Below are 25,766 nucleotides of genomic sequence, written 5' to 3'. Positions count from 1 at the left end.
CACAAACAGAGTAAAGGGCAGAGATAAAGAGGAGATCAATTTCTGTTATTTCAAAAGTAGTGACATATTTATAAAATTTGCACATATATAATTCACCCATTCATACCTCTCTACCCTCACTACAACAAAATGAAGATCACACAGAGTTGGTGTTTGAAATAATAGGCAATTTATTTAATAACTGGTGCGCAGCACACCAGAAGACCCATCAAAGCTGATCTACCTGGACATGAATTTGGTACAGCTTTTACATTCTTAGTGGACAAGATTACTAGCAAAACTACACTTTGATAACATATTGGTGGTGACAGGAAGACTTAGGTAGCAGACTAGGTCTTGATTACAGAATAAAATTATTATGCTAAGGTCTAAGTAAAGCATATGTTCTATTACAATTAGAGTCAAAGAGTCATAGAAAAGTACAATACAGAAACAGGCCCTTCTAGTCCATGCTGAACCATTTAAACTGCCTACTCCCATCGACCTGCACACGTACTCCTACGCACTCCTACCATCCATGTTGCTATCTCAATGGCTCTTAAATTTTGAAATCAAGCTTGCATGGACCAATTACGCTGGCAGCTTGCTCCACACTCACAACCTCTGAGTGAAGAAGTTACCCCTCATGTTTGCCTTAAACTTCTCACCTTTCACCCTTAATCCATGACCTCTGGTTGTAGTCTCACCCAACTTCAGTGGAAAAAGCCTCCTTGCATTTACCCTATCTATATCCCTCATAATTTTGTGTACCTCTATCAAATCTTCTACATTTGATGGAATACAGTCCTAGCCTATTCAATCTTTCCTTATAACTCAGGTCCTCCAGATCTGGCAAAATTTTATAAATTTTCTGTGTATTCTTTCAATCTTGTTTATATCTCTCCTGTGGGCCATTGGCAAAAACTTCACACTATACTCCAAATTAGGTGTTAGCAACATCTTACAGAATTACAACATAACATCCCAACTCCTGTACTCAATACATTGATTTATGAAGACCAATGTGCCAAAAGCTTTCCCATTAACTGTCCAGAATTCATTACATTATACTGATCTGATCCAGTAATTCAACATTAATTCCAAAAGTCTTAAACATTTGTCCAAAATTCTGTCTGTTTAAATGGAAAGTGATTTCATTTCTTTGACTCATAATCCATGATACCATCAGTCTCAGGGAATTATTTTCTTGGAATCAGCACTAGGGTCATTGACATTAACCCTTCATGTGGGGATTTGCTATTTCCATTCCCTTCCAGTGAGGGGAGATGAAATTTCTTGGGGCTCCTCGGAGTACAGCCATTAATGGGCTCAGTGGAGAGCCAATGGTGACATGGCAGGGATGATAATATGTACAGGTAAAGAGCTGAGACAATTCCCCATCTTTAATAGATCAGAGCACAGACAAAAATCAGAACAAACTTGAGTCTTTTCATCCATTCAAAAAAAAAAGACACCAGCATTCCCACCATCAAATCTTTTTATAGATAATAGACAATAGGTGCAGAAGTAGACCATTCGACCCCTCGAGTCTGCACCACCATTCTGAGATCATGGCTGATCATTCACTATCAATACCCAGTCCCTGCCTTGTCCCCATATCCCTTGATTCCCCTATCCATCAGATATCTATCTAGCTCCTTCTTGAAAGCATCCAGAGAATTGGCCTCCACCGTCTTCCGAGGCAGTGCATTCCACACCTCCACAACTCTCTGGGAGAAGAAGCTCTTCCTCAACTCTGTTTTAAATAACTGACCTCTTATTCTCAATCCATGCCCTCTGGTACTTTATTTGCTAAAGGATTCCAAGCCCTACATCTGGAGGTTAAGATGCATAGATTGAGTGGATAACTAGAGATTAGAGTTAGCAGATGTTTCCAACCTTTTGTTATGCCATGGAGTCCTACCATTAACAGAGGGGTCTGTGGACCCCAGGTTGGGATATTCCCTGAGTTTGAGAATATTTGACAAGTATCCTAATTCTGCTTCTATGTTTTATCACCTTATTTGACGCATTGAGTCTGTTCCACCATTCATCATGGCTGATTTATTTTCTTCTCTATCCATTGACCTGCCTTCTCCCTGTAACCTTTGACACCCTTACTAATCAAGAACCTATCAAACTCTACTTTAAACATAGTCAATGACAAACTGTCTGTATCAATGAATTCAAAGATTCACCATTCTCTGGCTCAAGAAAATCCTCATCTGTTCTAGAGAGACATCCTACTATTCTGAGTTTGTGCTCCCTGGTCCTAGACTCTCCTCAATACAAGACCTTCTGTGCAGTCTTTGCATAGACCCCGAAGTGCCAGGAAGGAACCCTTGTACCCAAGGTATTGCCTGGATTGATTGTTAGTGCTCAAGTTCAATTAGACCCCGAGGTGCCAGGAAGGCGCTGTGTGTCGATTGTTTGTGCTCAAGTACAATTTGAGTATAGCAAGTACTTAACAAACATAAAATTTATTATTTTACATGAACATGTTTATTTATTTGTAGTTTCCTGAACAAAGCTCGTCTATATAGTCAAATGCCACTTTTATTAGGTACAGAAATAGAATCCAGTGTGGACATCTGCTATTGCAGCCCATCCACTTCAAGATTTGACATGTTGTCCTTTCAGAGAGGCTCTTCTGCAATCTTCCTATCAGCTTGAATCAGTCTGGCCATTCTCCTCTGGCCTCTCTCATTCACTCACTGGATAATTTTTGTTTTTCACACCATTCTCTATAAATTCTAGAGACTGTTGTGTGTTAAAATCCTAGGAAATCAGTAGTTTCTGAGATTCTCAAAACACCCCCTCTGTCACTAACAATCATTCAATGGTCAAAGTCACCTAAATCACATTTCTTCCCATTCTGATGTTTGGTTGGAACATCAACTCTTGCATGCTTTTATGTGTTGAGTTGCTGCCACATGATTGGCTGACTAGATACTTGCATTAACGAGTAGATAAACAGGTGTACCTGATAATGTGGCCACTGAATGTATATTTCTATTGAAAATTTTAGTTACACTGTGCTGCTTTCTGTGAAGATTTATCTAAAATATAACACATATTTATGTCTTCCGAATCAAACACCACAATGATGATTTCTAGGTAACTTCACATCAGTCATAGGATTCATTTCCTGGTATCAGTTACCTTGCGATCTTGGGACAAGTCACTATGTGTGTTGAATTAAATAGCCTATACCTCTGGCCGAGGGTACTACGAACACCCATGAAAAACTGAAGTGAGGGATCAGATTCACTTCCTGGAATTAGTTACCTTGTTATCCTGAGACAAACCACTACGTGTGTGAATTAAATAACTTGTACAAATGCCAAGGGTACGATGAACACCCATGGAAAACTTTAGTGAGGAATGAAGGGTAAAGAAAAAAAAACAAGACAGGGTTCTTGCTCCTAAATAATTTGAGAGTGATAAGTTCCTGAGGAGGAAAACAGAAAATGGCATATCAACTGCCATTGCAATAAAGCCAACAGATGCAGCATATGCAGACAACTGGCACCACAGTTTTTCCAGCCATATGTGAAACAGCGTCATTCATTAATTTTAAACAAGATCATCTCCAATTTTTACATTTCCTGCTGCTGCAAGACATTTATACCGTTTCATACATGGAAAATGGTGCAAATCACTAATATTCTATGCTGGTTGTCTGTGCAGGCTTATAACTTATAAAATCAATTAAAGCTAAATTATATACATGAAGAAGCTGAGAATGACCGTATGAGCTGTTATAGTGAAGTTTACACATGTCATGAAAATTAGAGTTGTTTTTGATAATGAGGAGGTGGATGTTGGCTACAGTATGACTTTAATGAATAGTTAAGGAGCAGAGAATCAGCAAATAGAATTTAAAAATGTGAAGTGTTGAATTTTTGGAGGACAAAAAAGATGAGGATATACAGAACATGGACCCAAGGAAGCTCTGAGGAACAGAGAGACCCTGGAGTTTATGTCAATAGATCTTCCAATGCATCAAATAGAGCATGGAGATTATGGCATTACTGTACAACACACAGTTTGGGCACCATAGTGAAAGAGGAACATGGCAGAAGAGAATAGACAGGAGATTCACCAGGATGTTGTATGGGATGGTTGGTTCTCACTATCAGAGAGAGTGGATTGACTGATTGGGGCACCCAGTCCTGAGACACCAGGCAAGGACTGATTCTAAACAATTCGGTTATTGATCATTACTGAATGTCTTTCCAGTGCTTCCCACTCCCTCCCCTCTCCATTCCCCTTTTTCCGACCATGATTTCCTCTCTCCCTGCCCCTTTCCCACTCAGTCCACAATAGAGATCCATATCAGAATTAGATTTTATCATCACTAACATATGTAATGAAATTTGTGTATTTTGTCACAGCAGTACATTGCAATTCATAAGATTACTGCAGGCAACTTAGTGACCTGGAGCAAGTCAGGGTGAGAAACCTGTTTCATGCTGCCTGGCCTGCTGTGTTCCACCAGCATTTTGTGTGTGTTAACCATATAACAAACCATATAACAATCACAGCACGGAAACAGGCCATCTCGGCCCTCCTAGTCCGTGCCAAACTCTTAATCTCACCTAGTCCCACCTACCCGCACTCAGCCCATAACCCTCCAATTTCCTGTCCACATACCTATCCAATTTTACCTTAAATGACACAACTGAACTGGCCTCTACTACTTCTACAGGAAGCTCATTCCACACAGCTATCACTCTGAGTAAAGAAATACCCCCTTGTGTTTCCCTTAAACTTCTGCCCCCTAACTCTCAAATCATGTCCTCTCGTTTGAATCTCCCCTACTCTCAATGGAAACAGCCTATTCACGTCAACTCTATCTATCCCTCTCAAAATTTTAAATACCTCGATCAAATCCCCCCTCAACCTTCTACGCTCCAATGAATAGAGACCTAACTTGTTCAACCTTTCTCTGTAACTTAAGTGCTGAAACCCAGGTAACATCCTAGTAAATCATCTCTGCACTCTCTCTAATTTATTGATATCTTTCCTATAATTCGGTGACCAGAACTGCACACAATATTCTAAATTTGGCCTTACCAATGCCTTGTACAATTTTAACATTACATTCCAACTTCTGTACTCAATGCTTTGATTTATAAAGGCCAGCGTTCCAAAAGCCTTCTTCACCACCCTATCTACATGAGACTCCACCTTCAGGGAACTATGCACTGTTATTCCTAGATCTCTCTGTTCCTCTGCATTCCTCAATGCCCTACCATTTACCCTGTATGTTCTATTTGGATTATTCCTGCCAAAATGTAGAACCTCACACTTCTCAGCATTAAACTCCATCTGCCAACGTTCAGCCCATTCTTCTAACTGGCATTAATCTCCCTGCAAGCTTTGAAAACCCACCTCATTATCCACAACACCTCCTACCTTAGTATCATCGGCATACTTACTAATCCAATTTACCACCCCATCATCCAGATCATTTATGTATATTACAAACAACATTGGGCCCAAAACAAATCCCTGAGGCACCCCGCTAGTCACCGGCCTCCATCCCGATAAACAATTATCCACCACTACTCTCTGGCATCTCCCATCTAGCCACTGTTGAATCCATTTTATTACACCAGCATTAATACCTAACGACTGAACCTTCTTAACTAACCTTCCATGTGGAACTTTGTCAAAGGCTTTGCTGAAGTCCATATAGACTACATCCACTGCCTTACCCTCGTCAACATTCCTCTTAACTTCTTCAAAAAATTCAATAAGGTTTGTCAAACATGACCTTCCACACACAAATCCATGCTGGCTACTCCTAATCAGATCCTGTCTATCCAGATAATTATTAATACTATCTTTAAGAATACTTTCCATTAATTTACCCACCACTGATGTCAAACTGACAGGTCTATAATTGCTAGGCTTACTTCTAGAACCCTTTTTAAACAATGGAACCACATGAGCAATACGCCAATCCTCCGGCACAATCCCCGTTTCTAATGACATCTGAAAGATCTCTGTCAGTGCTCCTGCTATTTCTACACAAACTTCCCTCAAGGTCCTGGGGAATATCCTGTCAGGATCCGGAGATTTATCCACTTTTAAATTTCTTAAAAGTGCCAGTACTTCCACCTCTTTAATTGTCATAGGTTCCATAACTTCCTTACTTGTTTCCCACACCTTACACAATTCAATATCCTTCTCCTTAGTGAATACCGAAGAGAAGAAATCTCTCCCATCTCCCTCGGCTCCACACATAGCTGACCACTCTGATTCTCTAAGGGGCCAATTTTATCCTTCACTATCCTCTTGCTTTTAATATAACTGTAGAAACCTTTCGGATTTACTTTCACCTTATTTGCCAAACCAACCTCATACCTTCTTTTAGCTTTTCTAATCTCTTTCTTAAGATTCCTTTTACATTCTTTATATTCCTCGAGCAATTCCTTTACTCCATGCTGGCTATATCTATTGTAGACATCCCTCTTTTTCCGAACCAAATTTCTAATATCCCTTGAAAACCATGGTGCTTTCAAACCTTTAACCTTTCCTTTCAACCTAACAGGAACATAAAGATTCTGTACCCTCATAATTTCACCCTTAAATGACCTCCATTTCTCTATTACATCCTTCCCATAAAACAACTTGACCCAATCCACTCTCTCTAAATCCCTTCGCATCTCCTCAAGGTTAGCCTTTCTCCAGTCAAAAATCTCAACTCTAGGTCCTGTCCTGTCCTTCTCCATAATTATATTGAAGCTAATGCTATTGTGATCACTGGACCCGAAGTGCTCCCCAACACATACATCTGTCAGCTGACCTATCACATTCCCTAACAGGAGATCCAACACTGCCCCATTTCTAGTCGGTACTTCTACGTATTGTTGCAAAAAACTATCCTGCACACATTTCACAAACTCTACACCATCCAGCCCTTTTACAGAATGAGCTTCCCAGTCTACGTGTGGAAAATTAAAATCTCCCACAATCACCACCTTGTGTTTACTACAAATATCTGCCATCTCCTTACACATTTGCTCTTCCATCTCACGCTCCCCATTAGGTGGCCTATAATACACTCCTATCAGTGTTACTACACCCTTCCCATTCCTCAATTCCATCCAAATAGCCTCCCTAGAGGAGCTCTCTAATCTATCCTTCCAAAGCACTGCCATAAGATTTTCTCGGACAAGCAATGCAACACCTCCTCCTCTGGCCCCTCCTACTCTATCACACCTGAAGCAACTAAATCTGGGAATATTTAGTTGCCAATCACACCCTTCCTGCAACCATGTTTCACTAATAGCTACAACATCATAATTCCAGGTATCAATCCACGCTTTAAGCTCATCCACCTTTCTTACAATGCTCCTAGCATTAAAATAGATACATTTAAGATACTCTCCACCCCCTCCTCTCTTTTCATCCCTAACAATGCATTCAAATTTATTATCCTTTTCTTTCTTCTCCCCTACATCTTCGGGCTGAGTGCATCCCTTCTCCATCACCTGCCTTTCCTCCCTCACACACTGTCTATTTACTTGCTCTACTGGTGAACTAACCTCCTCTCCCATGGTTTCCTCAAATTGATTCCCGCCCCCCCACCATCTTACTAGTTTAAAGTCTGCCCTGTAGCCCTAGCAAACCTCCCCGCTAGGATATTGGTCCCCCCAGGATTCAAGTGTAACCCGTCCTTCTTGAACAGGTCACGCCTGCCCCAGAAGAGGTCCCAATGATCCAGAAACTTGAATTGTTGTTGTTTGTTTGAATTTCCAGCATCTGCAGATTTCCTCGTGTTTGCTCTTTAAATTCTACTGCGAAGCCTCTGTCAGTGATGCCTACACTGAAGAAGTTTAAATTTTCTCTTCGACGGGAGTTCAGTGAAACCCTCTCTCCCCATCTATAATTCCTTCAGCCCTTCAACTTTTCGATCCTATCATTTCGTATTTCGCCCTCCCCCCCACTACTTTCAAATCTCTTACTACCTTTCTTTTCGGTTAGTCCTGATGAAGGGTCTCGGCCCGAAACGTCGACAGCGCTTCTCACTATAGATGCTGCCTGGCCTACTGTGTTCCACCAGCATTTTGTGTGTGTTGTTGTATAAAAGAACTCCTCTTCTCACTGTGTGTTGCTACATCAAACTTTGGCATTAACACGCATAGCAAATTAATCTTTTGATTATAACAGTCATAGAAATGGGTTTTTCAAGGGGCAAGCAATTTTATGGCATTTAATCAGGATGCTGATGTCCTTTGTTCTTTGATTAGTACAAAATTACTATTGCTAACAGTTTCAAGAACATGGTGTGCAGCAGCTCTTCACAATTGGACAGTGAAACTGACTTTCACAGGGCAAAGTACAGAAAATACAACAGCAGTGTAACATTGCACGTTCACAGCAGCAACTTCATATCTTTTCCATCAAATATGCCTACAACAGGTCTGCAATTGCATTAAGCTGATGAATAACAAGTCCTCATCCTCTTTGCAGTCTCCTTATTGGTCACTCCTGCATTAGGGGTCTCCGAGATCACAACATACAGTTTCCTCCAGTATTGTGCTTCAGATTCGAGGTCAAACAATCCAACTCTCTCCTTCTGCTCTATTTCTATCCTCCAATTATGCAATTTTCAACCAAACTGTCTCTTCTTGCTTTTTATTGAACACTGTGGCTGCTAATCTTTACAAGACCATAAGATATAGCCCATATTTGGCCCAATTAGCCCATTCTGCTCCACCATTTCATCAAGGCTGATCTAATTTTCCTTTCAGCCCCAATCTCCTGCCTTCTCCCCATATCCCTTCATGCCCTGACCAATCAACAGTCTATCAACTTCTGCCTTAAATATACATAAATACTTGGCTTTCACAACAGCCTGTGGCAAAGAATTCCACAGATTCACCATTCACAGGCTAAAGAACTTCCTCCTCATCTCCATTCTAAAAGGATAGCCTTCTATTCTGAGGCTGCGACCTCTGGTCTTAGACTCTCCCACCACAGGAACCATCCTCTCCACATCCACTCTATCAAGGCCTTTCACATTCGATAGGTTTCAATAAGGTCACTCCTCTTTTCTCTAAATTCTAGTCAATACAGGCCTACAACCATCAGACACTCTTCATATGACAAGCCAGTCAGTCCTGGAATACAAATTGTTACTGTTCACTACAACACACCCAAGGGTGGCTAATATCATTAACAAGCTCTGTACTGTACTTTCTCTGTAAAATATATGTACCTGCTGTTTCAAGAACAGTCTCTATTGTATAGCAGTCTCCTTTATCCTAAGGAGTACGTAGATTACAGTCTTCAAGCTCTGGATATCCATACTACCTCAGAGTTCCAAAGCATTTAATGAGGTGTCAGGTCCTGTTCTGGAGGGATTGAGTTATGACTGGATAGACTGGGGCAGTTTCTCCCTGGAGCATATAAGGCCGAAGGGTGACATTACAGAATATGTTAAATCATCATGACCATAGAGAAGGTGCATAGTCAGTCTTTTTCCCAAGGTATAAGAGTCTAAGAGTAGAGGGTGTAGATTTAAAGGGACCCTGAATAGCAACTTTTTTCCCCCACAGAGTATGAGAAATGAGTTATCATAGTCCAAAAACACATGTGTTAGTAGGTTCATTGTCCACATGGATATAACTGGGTGGTGTGGGCTCATTGGGCAGGAAGAGCCTGCTATCTCACTGTATCTCTCAATAAATAAATATGCATGGACGGGCGTTCAGGTGACGTTTGGGGGTGGATAATCAGTTTCTACAGAGCTGCAGGCATCTTCTGGCTGGTGCAACCGGACATTTCTTCATGTTTTCTCTTGTTACACCCCCCCCCCCACACATACACACACCCCATAGCTGCAAAAATCAGGGACTGGGTCAAGCCAAGCAGAGCAGAGTCACTGAAGCCGGATGCTCTTCCTGCACCTGCTCATTCTCTCATCACAACCATTGTGACTTACAAACAGTTGGGGAGTGCCAAGATCAAAATCAACCATTTTTCCTCCTATTTTTTTCTAGATTGATTGTATTTCTAACCAACTAACTAAATAAATCAATGTGAAACAGGCCCTTCTGGCCCAACAAGCCATGCCACCCAGTAACTCACCTATTTAATACTAGCTGAATCACAGGACAATTTGCAATGACCGATTAACCTACTAACCATAGGTCTTTGGGAGGAAACTGGGGCACCCAGTTGAAATCACACATTCACAGGGAGGACATACACACTTCTTACAGAAGATGCTGGAATTGAACTCAGAACCCCGTGGCACAACACTTTGCACCTTGAAGTGGGTGGGCTGCAGCAGCAGAAATTCACAACATATACTCAGCAGCCACTATATTAGGTACAGGAGGTACATGAGGGAGAAGTTACAGGAGCCTGAAGACCCACACTGAACATTTAAAGGACAGTTTCTTCCCCTCTGCACATTTTCTACCATATATCTATAGAAGTTTACCAAGGTTTCTGATGATATGCCAAATCTCTGCAGATTCCTGAGGAAGTAGAGGCACTGTTGTGCTTGCTTTATATGATAGTTCCAGGGCAGGTTCTCAGTGACTCCCAGGAATTTAAAGTTACTTACCCTCTCCACTTCTGATCCTCTGATGAGCACAGGCTCATGGACTAGGATGGCTGACTCCTCGAGTGGGGGCAGTGTGACGCTTCGGGAGGAGGGTTTGAAATGGTCTACAATCCGCCCCTGCATTCTCCATTTCTAATGACCAGCACTGTTTATTGTTATTGTGTTAAAATGCTTTGGTGGGATTATGCTGGGAAGTTCCAGTTCATTTATTGTTATATTTTAGCTTGGATTATACAGTTATCCACTTGTGTATTTGTGGGTCACCCTAACCATAACCAGGATGTGTGATGGTCACCTCCTCTGTCTGCATGAGATTGGTTGGGTTCTCTCTCCAATGGAGCCAGGTCTGTTTTGGTGTTTATCACAATAAAACTGTTGTTGAGTTTAACGAGTTTCTTCATCTGTCATTATGTACCAAATGATCATGACAGTATGCATGTACAATACAACTCTGATATTTGTCTTCTCCAGATAGCCATGAATACAGAAGTGCCATGGATACTGATGAAAGAAAATACATCAACTATACTCCCGCCGGCACAAATCTTGCAGACCCCAAAATTCCCCCCACCTTCACCTCAAAAAAAGGCAACAATAACAATCCCTGACCCCCTCATTCATAGAAAAGAACAGCATCAGGACAAGACCAACATCCCAGCCAGTGCATTCCAGACACCACCACTCTCTAACCTGCCCCTCTCATCTTTGAAATTTACGCCCCTCTCACTTTAAATGCATGCCCTCCTGTTAAAGATGCTGTCTGTCTCTATGCTTCTCATAATCTTATAAACCCTATCAGATCTCCCTATAATCGGGCATCATGGCTATACAGAACACTGTTTCAACATTTAATCCAGCAAATGTCAGTTACCATAACAGAGGAACAGATTGAACAGGCATCCTATGGTCTTGCCTTTCTGGTCGCCAGAGGACACTGTTGTCCTCAATAGCGACCGGAAATCACTGACGCAAAGTTTTGCGACGGTTCACCCTCCGAACCGCTGGGGGAGGGGGGGCACGTCAGCTACTGTCACGTGACCGTGCGGCCGTTAGAGACACGGCTTTCGACAGCGGGTAAATTGTAAGTCTTTCGGGAGTCATTGCTGGGAGTAACGGTGGGGCGATCATTAGCTGTGAGCGCACGTTAATCCTGAACCCAGTGGTTTCAGGTCGATGTTTGTCGTTGGCGAGTATCAGTCGTAATTATCCGTCCACAACACACCCCCTCCCCCCATTCCCGGTAATGATTGGAGCTTCTCCTCGGCTCGCGCTAGTTGACGTAGGGACGCTGCGCTGTGATTTGCTGCCCCACTGACCAATAGGAACATTCGGGAATGTGGTAAGAACAGCTTCCTGCAACAGCGTTCCTGCTGTATATGGAGAGATTGAAGAATTAAGCCTCTGTTCTGTGGAATGTAGAGGAATAAGAGATCCCTCAGAGAAAAGTGCAGAGTTATTAGAGAACTCTGCAAGATCATAAAGTCATCCATCATGGAAACAGGCCCTCAGCCCACTGGCCCTTACCAACCAGGATGCCTATCCAAGTTAGTCCCATTTTCCCACTGTCAAAAGTCGAAACTTGTGTGTGCCTGTTGAATAATTAAAATTCAGTTATCTGTAATGTACATTGAAACATGGTTTGTGCCAACAATCAACATAACCCAAGGATGCACTGGGGGCAGTCAAAAAGTGTTCCCACACATTCCTGCACCATCATAGCAGACCCACAATGTTCAGCAAAACACAGGTAACGATAACAGAACAACTCCCTTTTCTCCCACCCACCATGCACTCAACACAAACAGACCTCCAACCCCAGGACAGGCTATCTCCAGGCCTCCAGTCTACAGTCCCTGGTCCAATATAAGCTTTATCAACCAATTTAACATTTTTGCATTCATTTGAGCATTAACAGGAAGCTAGAGTGCTGTTGGGTCTGGGACATGAAGAATTGAATGAACACAAGGAGCAAGTTTCCTCTAGCAAAGGATCACTGTCTCAAAATGAGTAGGCCATTGCAAACTAAAATGAGGAGGCACTTATTTGCACAAGGATGTTGGATTCTCAGAATTATGTGCCTCAGACAGTATTGAGGCTTAGTCTTTAATTGTATTCAAACCTGGGATCAATGTTTTTATATTATTATTCAGCAACACAGCACAAAACCAAGTCTTTCCAGCCCAGCAACCCTTAATTTAATCCTCGCGCTGGACAATTTAGAATAATCAATTAATTTACTAACTGGTACATATTTGGAATGGGGGAAGAAACTGGAGCACCCAGAGAAAACCCATGTGGTCACTGGGAGAAGATACAAACTCCTTACAGATGACACCAGAATTAAAGTCTGTCCTCCCACGCCCCAAGCTGCAATAGTGTTGTGCTAACTGCTACACTACTGTGGCACTCCTGTTGACAAACAAATGTATTGTGAATTTGAGATCAGCCATGACTTTATAGAAAGGCCTCCTCCTGTTCCTACTTCTTTCTCTTCTCTTGCAGATTTCATTCATCTTCTGCTCACCTTGTAACTCATCAGCCTACTCTTACTGTTCGCTGATTCATCAGCCTACTCTTACCCAGATACTATTAACTGTGATTCATCAGCTTACTCCATCCACTTTCAGACTTCACCACTGCTTACATTATCAATTGTTTTACTCTGTCACTCAATGGTCTCTTAACATAATGTTGGTAATGAATTGTCCATACATAACAGTAGAAAACACAAACCAGAGGGTAACCTTTAGCCAGCCACCAGGCAAATTAGAAAACATTTAAAAGCATAGGCTATGAGCATTATGTAAACCATAGATTGCAGAAGATCTGCTTATCAATCCAGCCTATCTCACGTTTTGTATTATCTTGTGTTTCATTGCAAGTTCCCTCCTTCATCCACCCAAACCATGTGATATCCTGGGAAGGACAGTAAAGCTTTTTAAACCCGGACTCCTCTTTGGATCTATCCCATTGTGAGTTAGGACAGATAAGGAGATAAATCCGTCCTTGTCATTCCTGTCATCATAGACACTGTGGGCCAAGGGGCCTGTTCCTGTGCTGTACAGTTCTATGTTAGGTCTCCAGCCCCCTGTTGGAATCAGATGTAATTTTTTCATGCCTCAACTACAGGTGAATTGGTAGGGACACAGTCAACTAGGTTTTTCTACTGAATTTGTTCTTTTCACCATTTGCTAAAGGGCCAGTCTAGCAACACAGAGATAATGGAAGTCAAGTTGCCAAAGAATGCTTTCAGACACTGCAGGGGTAAAAGGCCTCCAAACAGTAGCTGGGATGTGGACTACAGATTACAACAGGAAATAGAAAAGGAGTGTCAAAAGGGCAATCTTGTGATGGTCATGGGAGATTTTAACATGCAGGTAGATCGGAAATATCAGGTTGGTAATGGATCTCAAGCGAGTGAATTTGTTGAATGCCTATGAGATAGCTTTTTAGAGCAGCTTATTGTTGAACCTACTATGGGATCAGCTGTACTGGATCGGGTGTTATGTAATGAATGGAAGGCGATAAGGGAGCTTCAGGTAAAGGAACCCTTAGGAGCCAGTGAACACAATATGATAGAGTTCAACTTGAAATCTGATCTTTGTGAAAGTCGTTCACAAGGAGGATTCTAGGAATGAATGCACTATCATGTACTCACTGGAATTTAGAAAGACGAGAGGTGATTTCACTGAAGCCTTTTGAATGTTGAAAGGCTTAGACGGTGTAGCGATGTTTCCAATGGTGGGGTGTCTAGGACAAGAGGGCACAACCTCAGGATAGAAGGGTGTCCATTTAAAACAGATGCAGTGAAGTTTCTTTAGTCAGGGGGTGACAAATTTGTGGAACTTGTTACTGCAGGCAGCTGTGGTGGCCAGGTTGTTGGGTGTATTTAAAGTGGAAATTGATAGGTTCTTAATTGGCCATGGCATCAAAGGTTACTGGGTAAAGGTCAGGGAGTGGAGCTGAGGAGAAGAATAAGGTATAGCTGTGATTGAATGGTGGAGCAGACTCAATGGACCAAATGGCCTAATTGTGCTCCTATGTCTTATAGTCTTCTGGAATTACAATTTGTGTTCTGTTATTTAGGAGCACATGCAACATGACCACCACACAGTTCCTAACCATTGTTCAGGGGGAAGCATCCGAAACAGACTCTGAGGAAGAACTCTACCTCACATCCACATCTCCAGCGTGCATCCTGCAGGCAGGAGCAAAAGTGCCTGGTGAAGCATCAGAAACTGATGACGAGGATGCAGGCTGCGAGCTGGAAGCAGCAACGCCAGACATCCAGCAAGCCATTCAGCACAATCTCCCACCTCTGGTCGTGATCCGTGACAAAGAGCCGGAAGTCTTGACTGGGGTGGAGGAGAAGCCGGCTGTGAAGTTTCGCCACCAGGGGCGGTACAGTAGTCTTCTGCAGCAGAAGCTGAGGGAGAGTAATGTGCGCCTTAACCACAATGTGGAGCACGCAGTCAAGCAGATGTATGAGAATGCCACCAAGGAAATCCGCACTGCTACCAGTCACCTCAGCAATTCCCAGAGTGGGATTATTAATGCATCACACAGTATCCGGTTAATCTTGGATGACTTGAAAGCAGTGACAGAAAAGATGGACATAATCACAAGCTGCAACTTACTCCCTGACATTCAGATTCCACCTCGTCAGCAAGTCTAGTGCTGGACTGACGAAATTTACAGATGAATAAAGTTTTGTTGCAGTCTTAAGGCTCCAGGCTATCTCTGTAATGGAATGCTTCAGACAAGTTACAAGCTGTGGCAGCTTGAATTAGTGCATGTCAGCAAATTGCAGAGGTAATTTGCCCCAATGAAGCAGGCACCTGGGGCAGATTTAGAAACTGAGCTCAAGAATTCTGTTTGCATAATCTTGTGGCTTTCTATCTGTCAATGTAAGTAGATAAAGATCAGCTTTATTTGTACTGTGTACATCGAAACGCTTGTCATTTTGTGAAATATGTCATTGGTATCAATGACCAACCCAGTCTGAGAATGAGCTGGGGACAGCCCACAAATATCACTGCACTTCCAGTATCAACATAGCATGCCACAACTTACTAACCCTGACCTGTAGGAATTTGGAATGCGAGAGGAAACCCATATGGCCAATGGGCAGAATGTACAAGCTCCCTAAAGCAAGAATTGAAACCTGATTGCTAATGCTGTAAAGCATTTCGCTATCTGCTATATTACCATGCTGCCTCATGTCTGCTCTACCAATGATTGAATCTTAGCTAATACTTTGTGAAGGACACAAGATTACCTGCAAATTTAAAATGGCAATAACTAAAACTTCAAGACTAATTTTTAATTTGCCTTAACTCTGTGGAAGTACATTTTTCTCTGAAAACTGAAGTTCGAATGCATGTCTGATAATTGTGAGCCAATTAGTTGAATTGTGAGGTTTAAAGTTCGAAGTAAATTTATTATCAAAGTACCAATATGTCACCATATACGACTGAAATTCATTTTCTTTCAGGCATTCTCAGTAAATACAAAGATACACAATAGAATCAATGAAAACCACACATCAAGCAAACAATGTGCGTAAGACAACAAACTGCAAATATAGAAAGGAAATAATAGCAATAAATAAACAATGAATATCGAGAAAATAAGATGTAGTCTTTAAAAGCAAGTTCATATTTTGTGGAATCAGTTCAGTGTTGGTGTGAGTGAAGTTATTCATGCTGGTTCAAGAGCCTAATGATTGAGGGTTAGTAACTGGTCCTGAATCCGGTGATGTGGGACTTGAGGCTCCTATACCTTCTTCAGTGATGGCAGCTGCAGGAAGAGAGCATGGCCTGGATGGTGAGAATCCTTGTAGTGGATACTGCTTTCCTGCGACAGTACTTCTTGTAAATGTGTTCTAAGCTGGGATGGTGTTTTCTGTGATGGACTAGACTGTATCCTTGACCTTTTGTAGACTTTTCTATTAATGGGTATTGGTGTTTCCATACCAGGCCATGATGCAATCAGTCAGGATACACTCCAGCAGGGATCATTAGAAGTTTTCAAAGATTTAAGTGAAATAATGAATCTTCACAAACTTCTATGGAAGTAGAAGCACTACCATGTTTTCTTTGTAATGGCACTTAAGTGCCAGGGCCAGGAGACACAGAGGAATTTCAAGTGAAAATCAAAATATTTCTGAACAAAATATTGGTCTCGGGTACATGAACCAGAAAACGTGTTGCAAAATACAGCTGGATAGGTTCTTGATGGAGACAGAATCAAAGGTTATGGGAAGAGGGGCAGAGGAGGGGAAACAAGATCAGCCACAATTGAATGGAGGAGTGGACTTGATGGACCAAATGGCCTAATTCTTCTCCTATGTCTTATGATTTTATGGTCTTATGGAAATAGATTAGGTAAATTTGAGGGGAGGATGGAAGTTGGAGGCAAAGTTGATGGAGTTGACGAGCTCCGCATGGGTGCAGGAAGCAGCTGCAATTTAGTCGGCTTGGAACATACTGTTCAGTGTAGCCGACAAAATGGCAGGCACAGCTGGGACCCATGCCAGTGCCCATGGCTACAGTGGGAGGAGCTGTATTGAAGAGCGAGGAGTATCTGTCTTAACATGTCTGACATTCCCTTCTGAGGCAGAACATTCTGTCCTCAGTAAGGGTGTCACCTCTCTCCCACTGCACCCACACCACAGTGAGTTCCATGCCTGCCATGACACTGAGTTCTTCTTCTGTGGCCTCTGTCTCCATGCCTACTTCTCCAGCCCACACCGATGACCCCTTCTCCTGTCATCGACCCTCCTCTTCCTGGACACCCTGCTCTGGTTTTCTGCCTGCTCTGTATCTTTTCACTGTTAACTGCCAATAAGACATCCACCATCCTAACCTCACCATCAAACCCGCCGATGGGGGTGGGGGAGGGTGCCATAGTAGTAGTAGTCTACCTTGCTGAGGCCAGACGACAACTCTTAGATACCTCCTATTACTTAGCTCTCAAACAGGACCCCACTAAGGAGCAACAGGCCATTGTCTCCCACACCATCACTATAACTCTGGCGATCCTGTCTCCACTGCCACCAGTCTCATAGCTCCTTCACCCCACATCTTACATTTCTACCTCCTACCCAAGATCTATAAACCTGCCTGACTTGGTAGGCCCATTGTTTCTGCTTGTTCCTGCCCCACTGAACTTATATCTACATACTTCAACACAGTTTTATCTCCCCTGGTTCAGACCCTGCATGCATCCGTGTCACTTCACGTGCTCGATCTTTTCAATGATTTCAAGTTCCTGACGCCGATCATCTTTTTATCACTATGGATATCTAGTCTCTATACACTTCTATCCCCCACCAGGATGGCCCCAAAGCTGTTTCTTCTGGTCACCAGTCCCAACCAGTTTCCTCCACCACCATTCTCCTCAGTCTGATGGAACTGGTCTTCACTCTCAAAAATTTCTCCTTTGTCTCCTCCCACTTTCTTCAAACTAAAAGTGTAGCCATGGGTCCTAGCTATGCCTGCCTTTTTGTCGGCTACATTGATCAATCTATGTGCCAAACCTACACTGGTGTCTGTCTCCCACTTTTTCTACGCTACATCAACAACTGCATTTGTGCTGCTTCCTGTACCCATGCAGAACTCAACTTCAACAACTTTGCCTCCAACCTCTACCTTGCCCTCTAATTTACCTGCTCCATTTTTGACAGCTCCCACCCCTTTCTTGATCTGTCTACCTCTATCTCTGAGACAGTTTATCTACTGATGAATTTTATAAACTACTGCCTCTCACAGCTACCTGGACTATACCTCTTCCCACCCTGTTACTTGTAAAAATGCCATCCCATTCTCACAATTCATCTGTCTCCACCGCTTTGCTCTCAGGATGAGAATTTTCACTCCAGAACTAAAGAGATGTCCTTCAAAGAAAGGGGCTTTACTTCCTCTACCATCAATGCTGTCCTCAACTACACCTCTTCCATTTTGCACAAGTCTGCCCTCACCGCATTCTCCCACCAGATATAGGGTTCCTTTTGTCCTCATCTACTACCCCACCAGCCTCCGCATCCAGCACATAATTCTCCATAACTTCTGCCATCTCCAATGTCTCCCACCACCAAGCACATCTTTCCCTTGCTCCCCACCCCATCCCCCCATTTTCTGCTTTCCACTGGATTCACTCCCTACTCTACTCCCTTGTCCATTCATCCCTCCTTCCTGGCACTTATCCTTGCAAGCGGAAAAAGTGCTATACCTGCCCCTACACTTCCTCCCTCACTACCATTCAGGGCTCTAAACAGTTCTTCCATGTGAGGCAACACTTCACCTGTGAGGCTGTTGGGGTCATCTACAGTATCCGGTGCTGGTGGTGTGGCCTCCTGTATATCAGTGAGACCCAATGTAGATTGGGAGACACTGAGCACCTATGTTCCATCTGCCAGAAAAAGCAGGATCTCCCAGTGGTCACTCATTTTAATTCCACTTCCTGTTCCCATTCTAACATGTCAGTCCATGGCCTCCTCTACTGCCGCAATGAGGCCACACTCAGAGGGGCAACACCTTATATTTTGTCTGGGTAACCTCCAACCTGATGGCATGAACATTGATTTCTCAAACTTATGGTAATTGTCCTGCCCCCCCACTTCACCACTCCTCATTCCCATTTTCCTCTTTCACATCGTCTCCTTACCTGCCTATCACCTCCCTCTGGTGTTCCTCCTCCTTCACTTTCTTCCATGGCCTTCAGTCTTCTCCTTTCAGATTCCCCTCCTCTAGCCCTTTATCTCTTTCACCAAGGGACTTCCCAGCTCTTTACTTCACCCCTCCCCCCCCTTTCCCGGTTTCAACTATCACCTGCTACCTTATACTTCTTCCACCCCTCCCCCTACCTTCTTACTCTGACCTCATCTTTTTCTCCAGTTCTGATGAAGGGTCTCGGCCCAAAATGATGACAGTTTGCTCTTTTCCACGGATGCTGCCTGGCCTGCTGAGTTTCTTAAGCATTTTGTGTGTGATGCTTGGGATTTACAGCACCTGCAGATTTTCTCTCGTTCCAAATCTCTCAAACCTAGATAGATGGTGCTCACAGATGTACAAGATGCCAGTGCCCAGATGCTTGCCATTCAGTACCACCGTGATCTTGGGCTCCTGTAGCTACACACCCTCAGTCGGGAGCAGAAAGCACCTCAGAAAAACCATAGTGCAGTCAATAGGACCAAATAGTAGCCAACTCTTCCCACAGTGCTGCTCCCCAACAGGCCCAGCCCTCGGACTGGCATTCCCTATCTTGGGAAGCTCTCAGCCTAACTCATTGAATTTTAGAAGAATGAGGGGGAAGCCTAACGTCCAAGGACACAATGACAAGCAGGTGGGCCAATGGGGTGGGTGGCTCTTTTGGTGAAAAAAATGAAATCAAAATCACTTGAAAGATGTGTAGAACTGTTGTGTGTAGAGCTAAGAAACTGCAAGGATAAAAACAACATAATGGGAGTTAGATACAGACCTCCAAACAGTAGTAAAGATGTAGTCTATAAATTACAACAGGACATAGAATTGACTGATAAAGGGGCAATGTTGCAAAAGTCATAGGGGATTTTAATATGCAGTTAGATTGGGAAAATCTGATTGGAGTTGGATCCCAAGAGGGGAATTTGGAGAATGCCTACGAGGTGACTTTTTAAAGCAGCTCATGTTTGAGCCCACTAGGGGATCAGCTATTCGGGACTGGGTGTTGTGCAGTGAACTGTAATTGATTAGGGACCTTAAGATAAAGATACCCTTAGGGGCCAGCGATCATAACCTGATATAATTCGCCCCACAATTTGAGAAGGTAAAGTCAGATGTATCAGTATTACAGTAGAGTAAAGGGAGATGTAGGGGCATGAGAGGAGCTGGCCCAAATTGATTTGAAGGGATCACTAGCAGGGATGATGGCAAAGCAGCAATGACTGGAATTTCTGGGAGCACTTCAGAAGGTGCAGGATAGATACTTCCCAAAGAAGAGATATTCTAAAGGCAGGATGATGCAACCATGGTTGACAAGAGTAAGATACAGAAAGTTTCATTGGATATATAAAGTGCAAAAAGAGAAGTGAGACTAAGTTCCAGACAGTTGGAAAATGATGTAGTAGTAATGGGGGACAAGGAAATGACAGACAACATTTGAATCTGTCTTCACTATGGAAGACACTAGAGTATGCAGGAAGTTCATGGGTGTCGGGACAGAAGTATGTGAAGTTGCCATTACTAGGGAGAGGGTGTTTGGGAAATTGAAAGGTCTGAAGGAAGCTAAGTCACTTGAACCAGATGGACTACACCCCAGGGTTCTGAAAGATGTGGATGAAGAGATTTGGGAGGCATTATTAATGATCTTTCAAAAATCAATGGATTCTGGCATAGTTTCGGAGGACTGGAAAACTGCAAATTTCACGCCACTCTTCAAGAAGGAACAGGAGCAGAAAAAAAGGAAATTATAGGCCGGTTAGTCTGACCTCAGTGGTTGGGATGATGTTGGAGTCGATTGTTAAGGAAGTGGTTTTGGCGTACTTGGAGTCACATGATAATATAGCCCATAGTCAGCAATGTTTCCTCAAGGGAGAATCTTACCTGATAAATCTGTTGGAATTCTTTGAAGAAATGCAAGCAAGATAAACAAAGGAGAATCAGTTGATGTTGATTCTTGGATTTTGAGAAGGCCTTTTCTCAAGGCGAGACCCATGAAGCTGCTTAACAACTTAAGAGCCCATGGTATTACAGGAAAGACACTAGCATGGATAAAGTAGCTGATTGGCAAGAGGTAAAGAGTGGGAATAAAGGAAGCACTTTCTGGATGGATGCCAACAACTAGTGGTGCTCCACAGGGGTCTGTGTTGGGACTGATTCTTTTTACGTTCTATGTCAATGACTTGGATAACAGAATTGATGGCTTTGTGGTCAAGTCTGCAGATGTTACAAAAGATAGGTGGAGGAGCAGGTAGGTTTGAGGAAGTAGAAAGGCTACAGAAGGACTTAGATAGATTATGAAAATGGACAAAGAAGTGGCAGATGGAATACAGTGTCAGGAAATATATGGTAATGTACTTTGGTAGAAGATTTAAAAGTGCAGGCTGTTTTTTTTTAATGGATATAATTCAAAAATCTGAGGTACAATGGGACTTGGGAGTCCTCATGCAGGATTCCCTAAAGTTAAATTTGCAGGTGAATTGATGATGAGGAAAGCAAATGCAATGTTAACATTCATTTCAAGAGGACTAGAATATGAAAACAAGGATATAATGCTGAGTCCTCATGGAGTATTGAGTGTGGTTTTGGGCCCCTTATTTAAGAAGGGATGTGTTGACATTGGAGAGAATTCAAAGGAGGTTCACGAAAATGATTCCAAGATTGAAAAGCTGATCATAAGAGGAGCCTTTGATGGCTCTGGGCCTGTATTCACTGGAATTCAGAAGAATGGTGGGGGGGGGGGGGGGAGAAATCAGAATCAGGTTTAATATCACCAGCATTTGGCATGAAATTTGTTGACTTTGCAGTAGCAGTATAGTGCAACACAGTAATAGAGAGAAAACCTAAAGTAATGTAATATTAAGAGAAAACCTAAAGTAATGTAATATTAAGAGAAAATCTAAAGTAATGTAATATTAAATAGTTAAATAAAGTAGTGCAAAAATAGAAATTATGAAGTAGTGAGGTAGTGTTCATGGGTTCAGGGTTCATTCAGAAATTGGATGGCAGAGGGGAAGAAACTGTCCTGAATCGCTGAAGACGCGCCTTCAGGTTTCTGTACCACATTCCTGGTGGTAGCAATGAGAACAAGGCAGTGATGAGGGTCCTTAATGATAGATAGAGATTTTTGAGGTATCGTTCCTTGAAGATGTCCTGGAAACTACAGAGGCTTGTGTTCAGCTGACTAAGTTTATGATTCTGCAGCAGCAACCACCCCATACTAGTCAGTGATGCAGCCAATTAGAATGCTTATTGAAACCTATCAAATGGTGAAAGGCCTAGATAGACTGGATGTGGAGCTCATTTAGAAAGGAGATGAGGAGGAATTTCTTTAGTCAGAGTAGTGAATCCTTTGCTACAGGCTGCTGTGGAGGACAAGTAATTTGGTGTATGTAAGGCACAGGTTGATGGATTCTTGTTTAGTCAGGGGATGAGGGAATATAGGGAGAAAGCAGAAAATTGGGACTAAGATGGAAATGGATCAGACATGATGAATCAGCGGTTAGGTCAAGTCAAATTTGTGCCACAACTATGCCAGGTAGCGATGGTTTCTTTAGGCAAAAGAAAGTCAATCACTTCCATAAGACAAAGGAGCAGAATTCTGTCATTCAGCTCATCAAGCCTGCTCCACCATTTGGTCATGGCTAATTTATTTTCCCCCTCAACCACATTCTCCTAAGTTCTTTGAAGCCCTTACTAATCAAGGTTCTATCAACCAAATATACCAAATGATTTGGTCTCCACAGCAGTGTATGGCAATTCATTTCACCTCTTTCCATCTAAAGAAATTCCTCTTCATCCCTTTTCTAAAAGGATATCCCTCTATTCAGAGGCTATGCCCTCTGGTCCTAGACTCCCTCACTATAGGAAACATGCTCCCTACATTGATTCTGTCCAGACTTTTTGATATTCTGTAGGTTTCAATGAGATCCCACCTTCATTCTTTTAAATTTCATTGTGTACAAGCACAGAGCCATCAAACATTCCTCATATAATAACCCTTTCATTCCTGGGATCATTCTTGAAAACCTCCTCTAGACCCCTTCTAATGCCAGCTCATCTTTAATTAAATATGGGCCCAAAACTGTTCACAATATTCCAATTATGCTCTGATCAATGCTTTATAAAGGCTCAGCATTACATCTTTTATATTCTAGTCCTCTCAAAAAGAATGTTAGCATTACATTTGCCATCCTTACCACTGACTCAACCTGTAAGTTAATCTTAAGGGAATCATGCATGAGAACTCCCAAGTCCCATTATACCTCTATTGCTGAATTCACTCCCCTTTGAGAAAATAGTCTACAGCTTTATCCCTTCTACAAAAGTACATGACCATGTACTTCATAAATTATATTCAATCCGCCACTTCTAATTTATCCAGTCCCTCTACAGACTCCCTTCTTCCTCAACACTACCTGCCCCACTCTTTCTTTGTATCATTTTAAAACATGACCATAAAGCTATCAATTCCCTCATCTGGATCATTAATACAATCTTAAAAGTAATGGACCCAACACCAATCCATAGGGAACATCTCTGTCACTGCTATAAGAATCACCCCTTGTAATAATAATCAGTGAGGCACAGAGAATCTGTATTTACCAACAAGTAACTTTTATTGTTTCAACTAAAAGGCATGTGAGTTCACAAATTATCTACCTGTGTGCACCCTGCTAGAATCCCTGACAGATATAAAAAGGTATATTGCAGGAAAGGAGTCTACACCGATCAGGCATACCTCATTGGTCCCAATCTCCACGTGTTCATGGGGTCCTCCTTATCCACAATGGTTAGTCTCTGATCACTGGAGAGTTATCACCCCTGCAAATTTGGAGCTCCTGACTCTTATAGTGTTCCTCATGAATTGATTTGGTGGATCTCCAACCCATTGGCTGAAGGTCACCTGACCTACCTGGGTCACCTTCTTACTGGTCATTACTACAGCCAATACTGTTTCATGGTTCTGCCCACCCCAGCCTCACGTATTTGAGTCTTTTAACACTGACTGGTCCAAATCAGTTAAATGAGACAACCCAGACAGAGATTACCAATTGCTTGGTAAAGTCTGACACTTTACATACCAAATAGCTACTTATCTGAGAATGGTCTCAGGTTTTCCCAGTCATTGCCTAAAATTTCTTGTGTCCACATCCAATTGCTCTGATCAGATTATCAGAGCAAGAATCAGTGCAGAATCCACAAAATGGGGTAAACAAGGATAACTGGTTTGTCTGCTTCCCCTGTTCTTGATTAGACTGTAGTTTCTTCTGCCCAACATCACTCACAGCCAAACAGAAAAGACTCCTTTATTTCCACTCTGATAATTCAAATAAACGACATCCACTGACTCTTCTTTGTCTATCGTGCTTGTTACTCTCTCAAAGAATTCCAACAGATTTGTCAGGCATGATTAAGGAAACCATGATGACTGCAGCCTATTTTATCATGCTCCTCCACATACCCTGGAACCTCATCCTTTGAATCTAACATCTTGCCAACCTCTGAAGTTAGGCTAACTAGCCTATAACTTAGTTTCTTTTGCCTCCCTCCCTTCTTATAAATGGAGTAACAGTTGCCATTTTTCAGTCCTCTAGAACCATTCCAGAGTCTAATGAATCATGAAAAACCATTACCAATGCCTCCACAATCTCTTCTGCCACCTCTTTCAGAACTCTAGGGTGTAGACCATCTGGTTCAGGTGACTTATCTACCTTCAGACCTTTCAGCTTCTCAGACACCTTCTCCAAATTGCAATTACGCCCACTTTTATCCCCTGACGCTTTTGAATTTCCGGCATCTTGCCAGTGTCTTCCACAGTGAAAACAGATGCAAAATACTTAATTAGTATGCCTGGCATTTCCTTGTTCTCCATTACTACCTCTCTAGCATCATTTTCCAGTGGTCTAATATCTACCCTCGTCTCTCTTTTACACTTCATATATCAGAAAAAGTGTTTTATATCCCCTTAGCTTGCTTACCTTCTATATTTCAACTTGTCACTCCTTATAGCTTTTATAATTGCTTTCTGATAATTTTTTAAAACTTCCCAGTCCTCTAACTTACTATTAATGTTTGTTCTATCATATGCTGACTCTTTTGGTTTTATGCCAGAATCTAATGATTCTTGAAAGATCATTACTTATGCCTCCACAATCTCTTCAGCTATCTCTTTCAGAACCCTGGGATGCAATCCATCTAGTTCAGGTGACATATCTACCTTCAGACTTTTTACCTTCCAAAGCACCTTCTTGACATCCACTCTATATAAGCCTCTCAATATTCGGTAGGCATAAGGTTAATATTTCAACTTGAACAATTTTTGTTAACTACATTATGTTAAAGTCTGTATCATTACTTGGTTGTTTTGAGATGTATTTGAATTGAATTAAATTGCCTTTATTTCTTACATCCTTCACATACACGAGGAGTAAAAATCTTTATGTTACATCTTCATTTAAATGTGCAATTTATAGTAATTTGTAATAAATAGTGTG

The 25,766-nt window shown here is 42.2% G+C and overlaps 2 protein-coding genes across 2 annotated transcripts in view; one reads left to right on the top strand and one right to left on the bottom strand.

Moving 5' to 3' along the window:
• LOC132381547 (uncharacterized) overlaps positions 1–11,501 on the bottom strand; it is a 55,210-nt gene extending 43,709 nt beyond the window's left edge. Inside the window, exon 1 of the mRNA XM_059951047.1 lies at positions 11,442–11,501. The gene's annotated coding sequence lies outside the window, so the exon portion shown is untranslated. The remainder of the gene's footprint in view (positions 1–11,441) is intronic.
• A 59-nt stretch (positions 11,502–11,560) lies between these two features.
• Positions 11,561–25,766, top strand: bloc1s3 (biogenesis of lysosomal organelles complex-1, subunit 3). The gene is made up of 2 exons (XM_059951042.1): positions 11,561–11,651; positions 14,657–25,766. Exon 2 carries the CDS (start codon positions 14,670–14,672, stop codon positions 15,243–15,245), a length of 576 nt encoding a protein of 191 aa, XP_059807025.1. The 5' UTR covers positions 11,561–11,651; positions 14,657–14,669; the 3' UTR covers positions 15,246–25,766.

Source organism: Hypanus sabinus, chromosome 26 (genome assembly GCF_030144855.1).
Source record: "Hypanus sabinus isolate sHypSab1 chromosome 26, sHypSab1.hap1, whole genome shotgun sequence".
Lineage (NCBI taxonomy): Eukaryota > Metazoa > Chordata > Chondrichthyes > Myliobatiformes > Dasyatidae > Hypanus > Hypanus sabinus.
The sequence above is the reverse complement of the archived record's forward strand: the minus strand, read 5'-3'. Positions and strand labels throughout refer to the sequence as shown.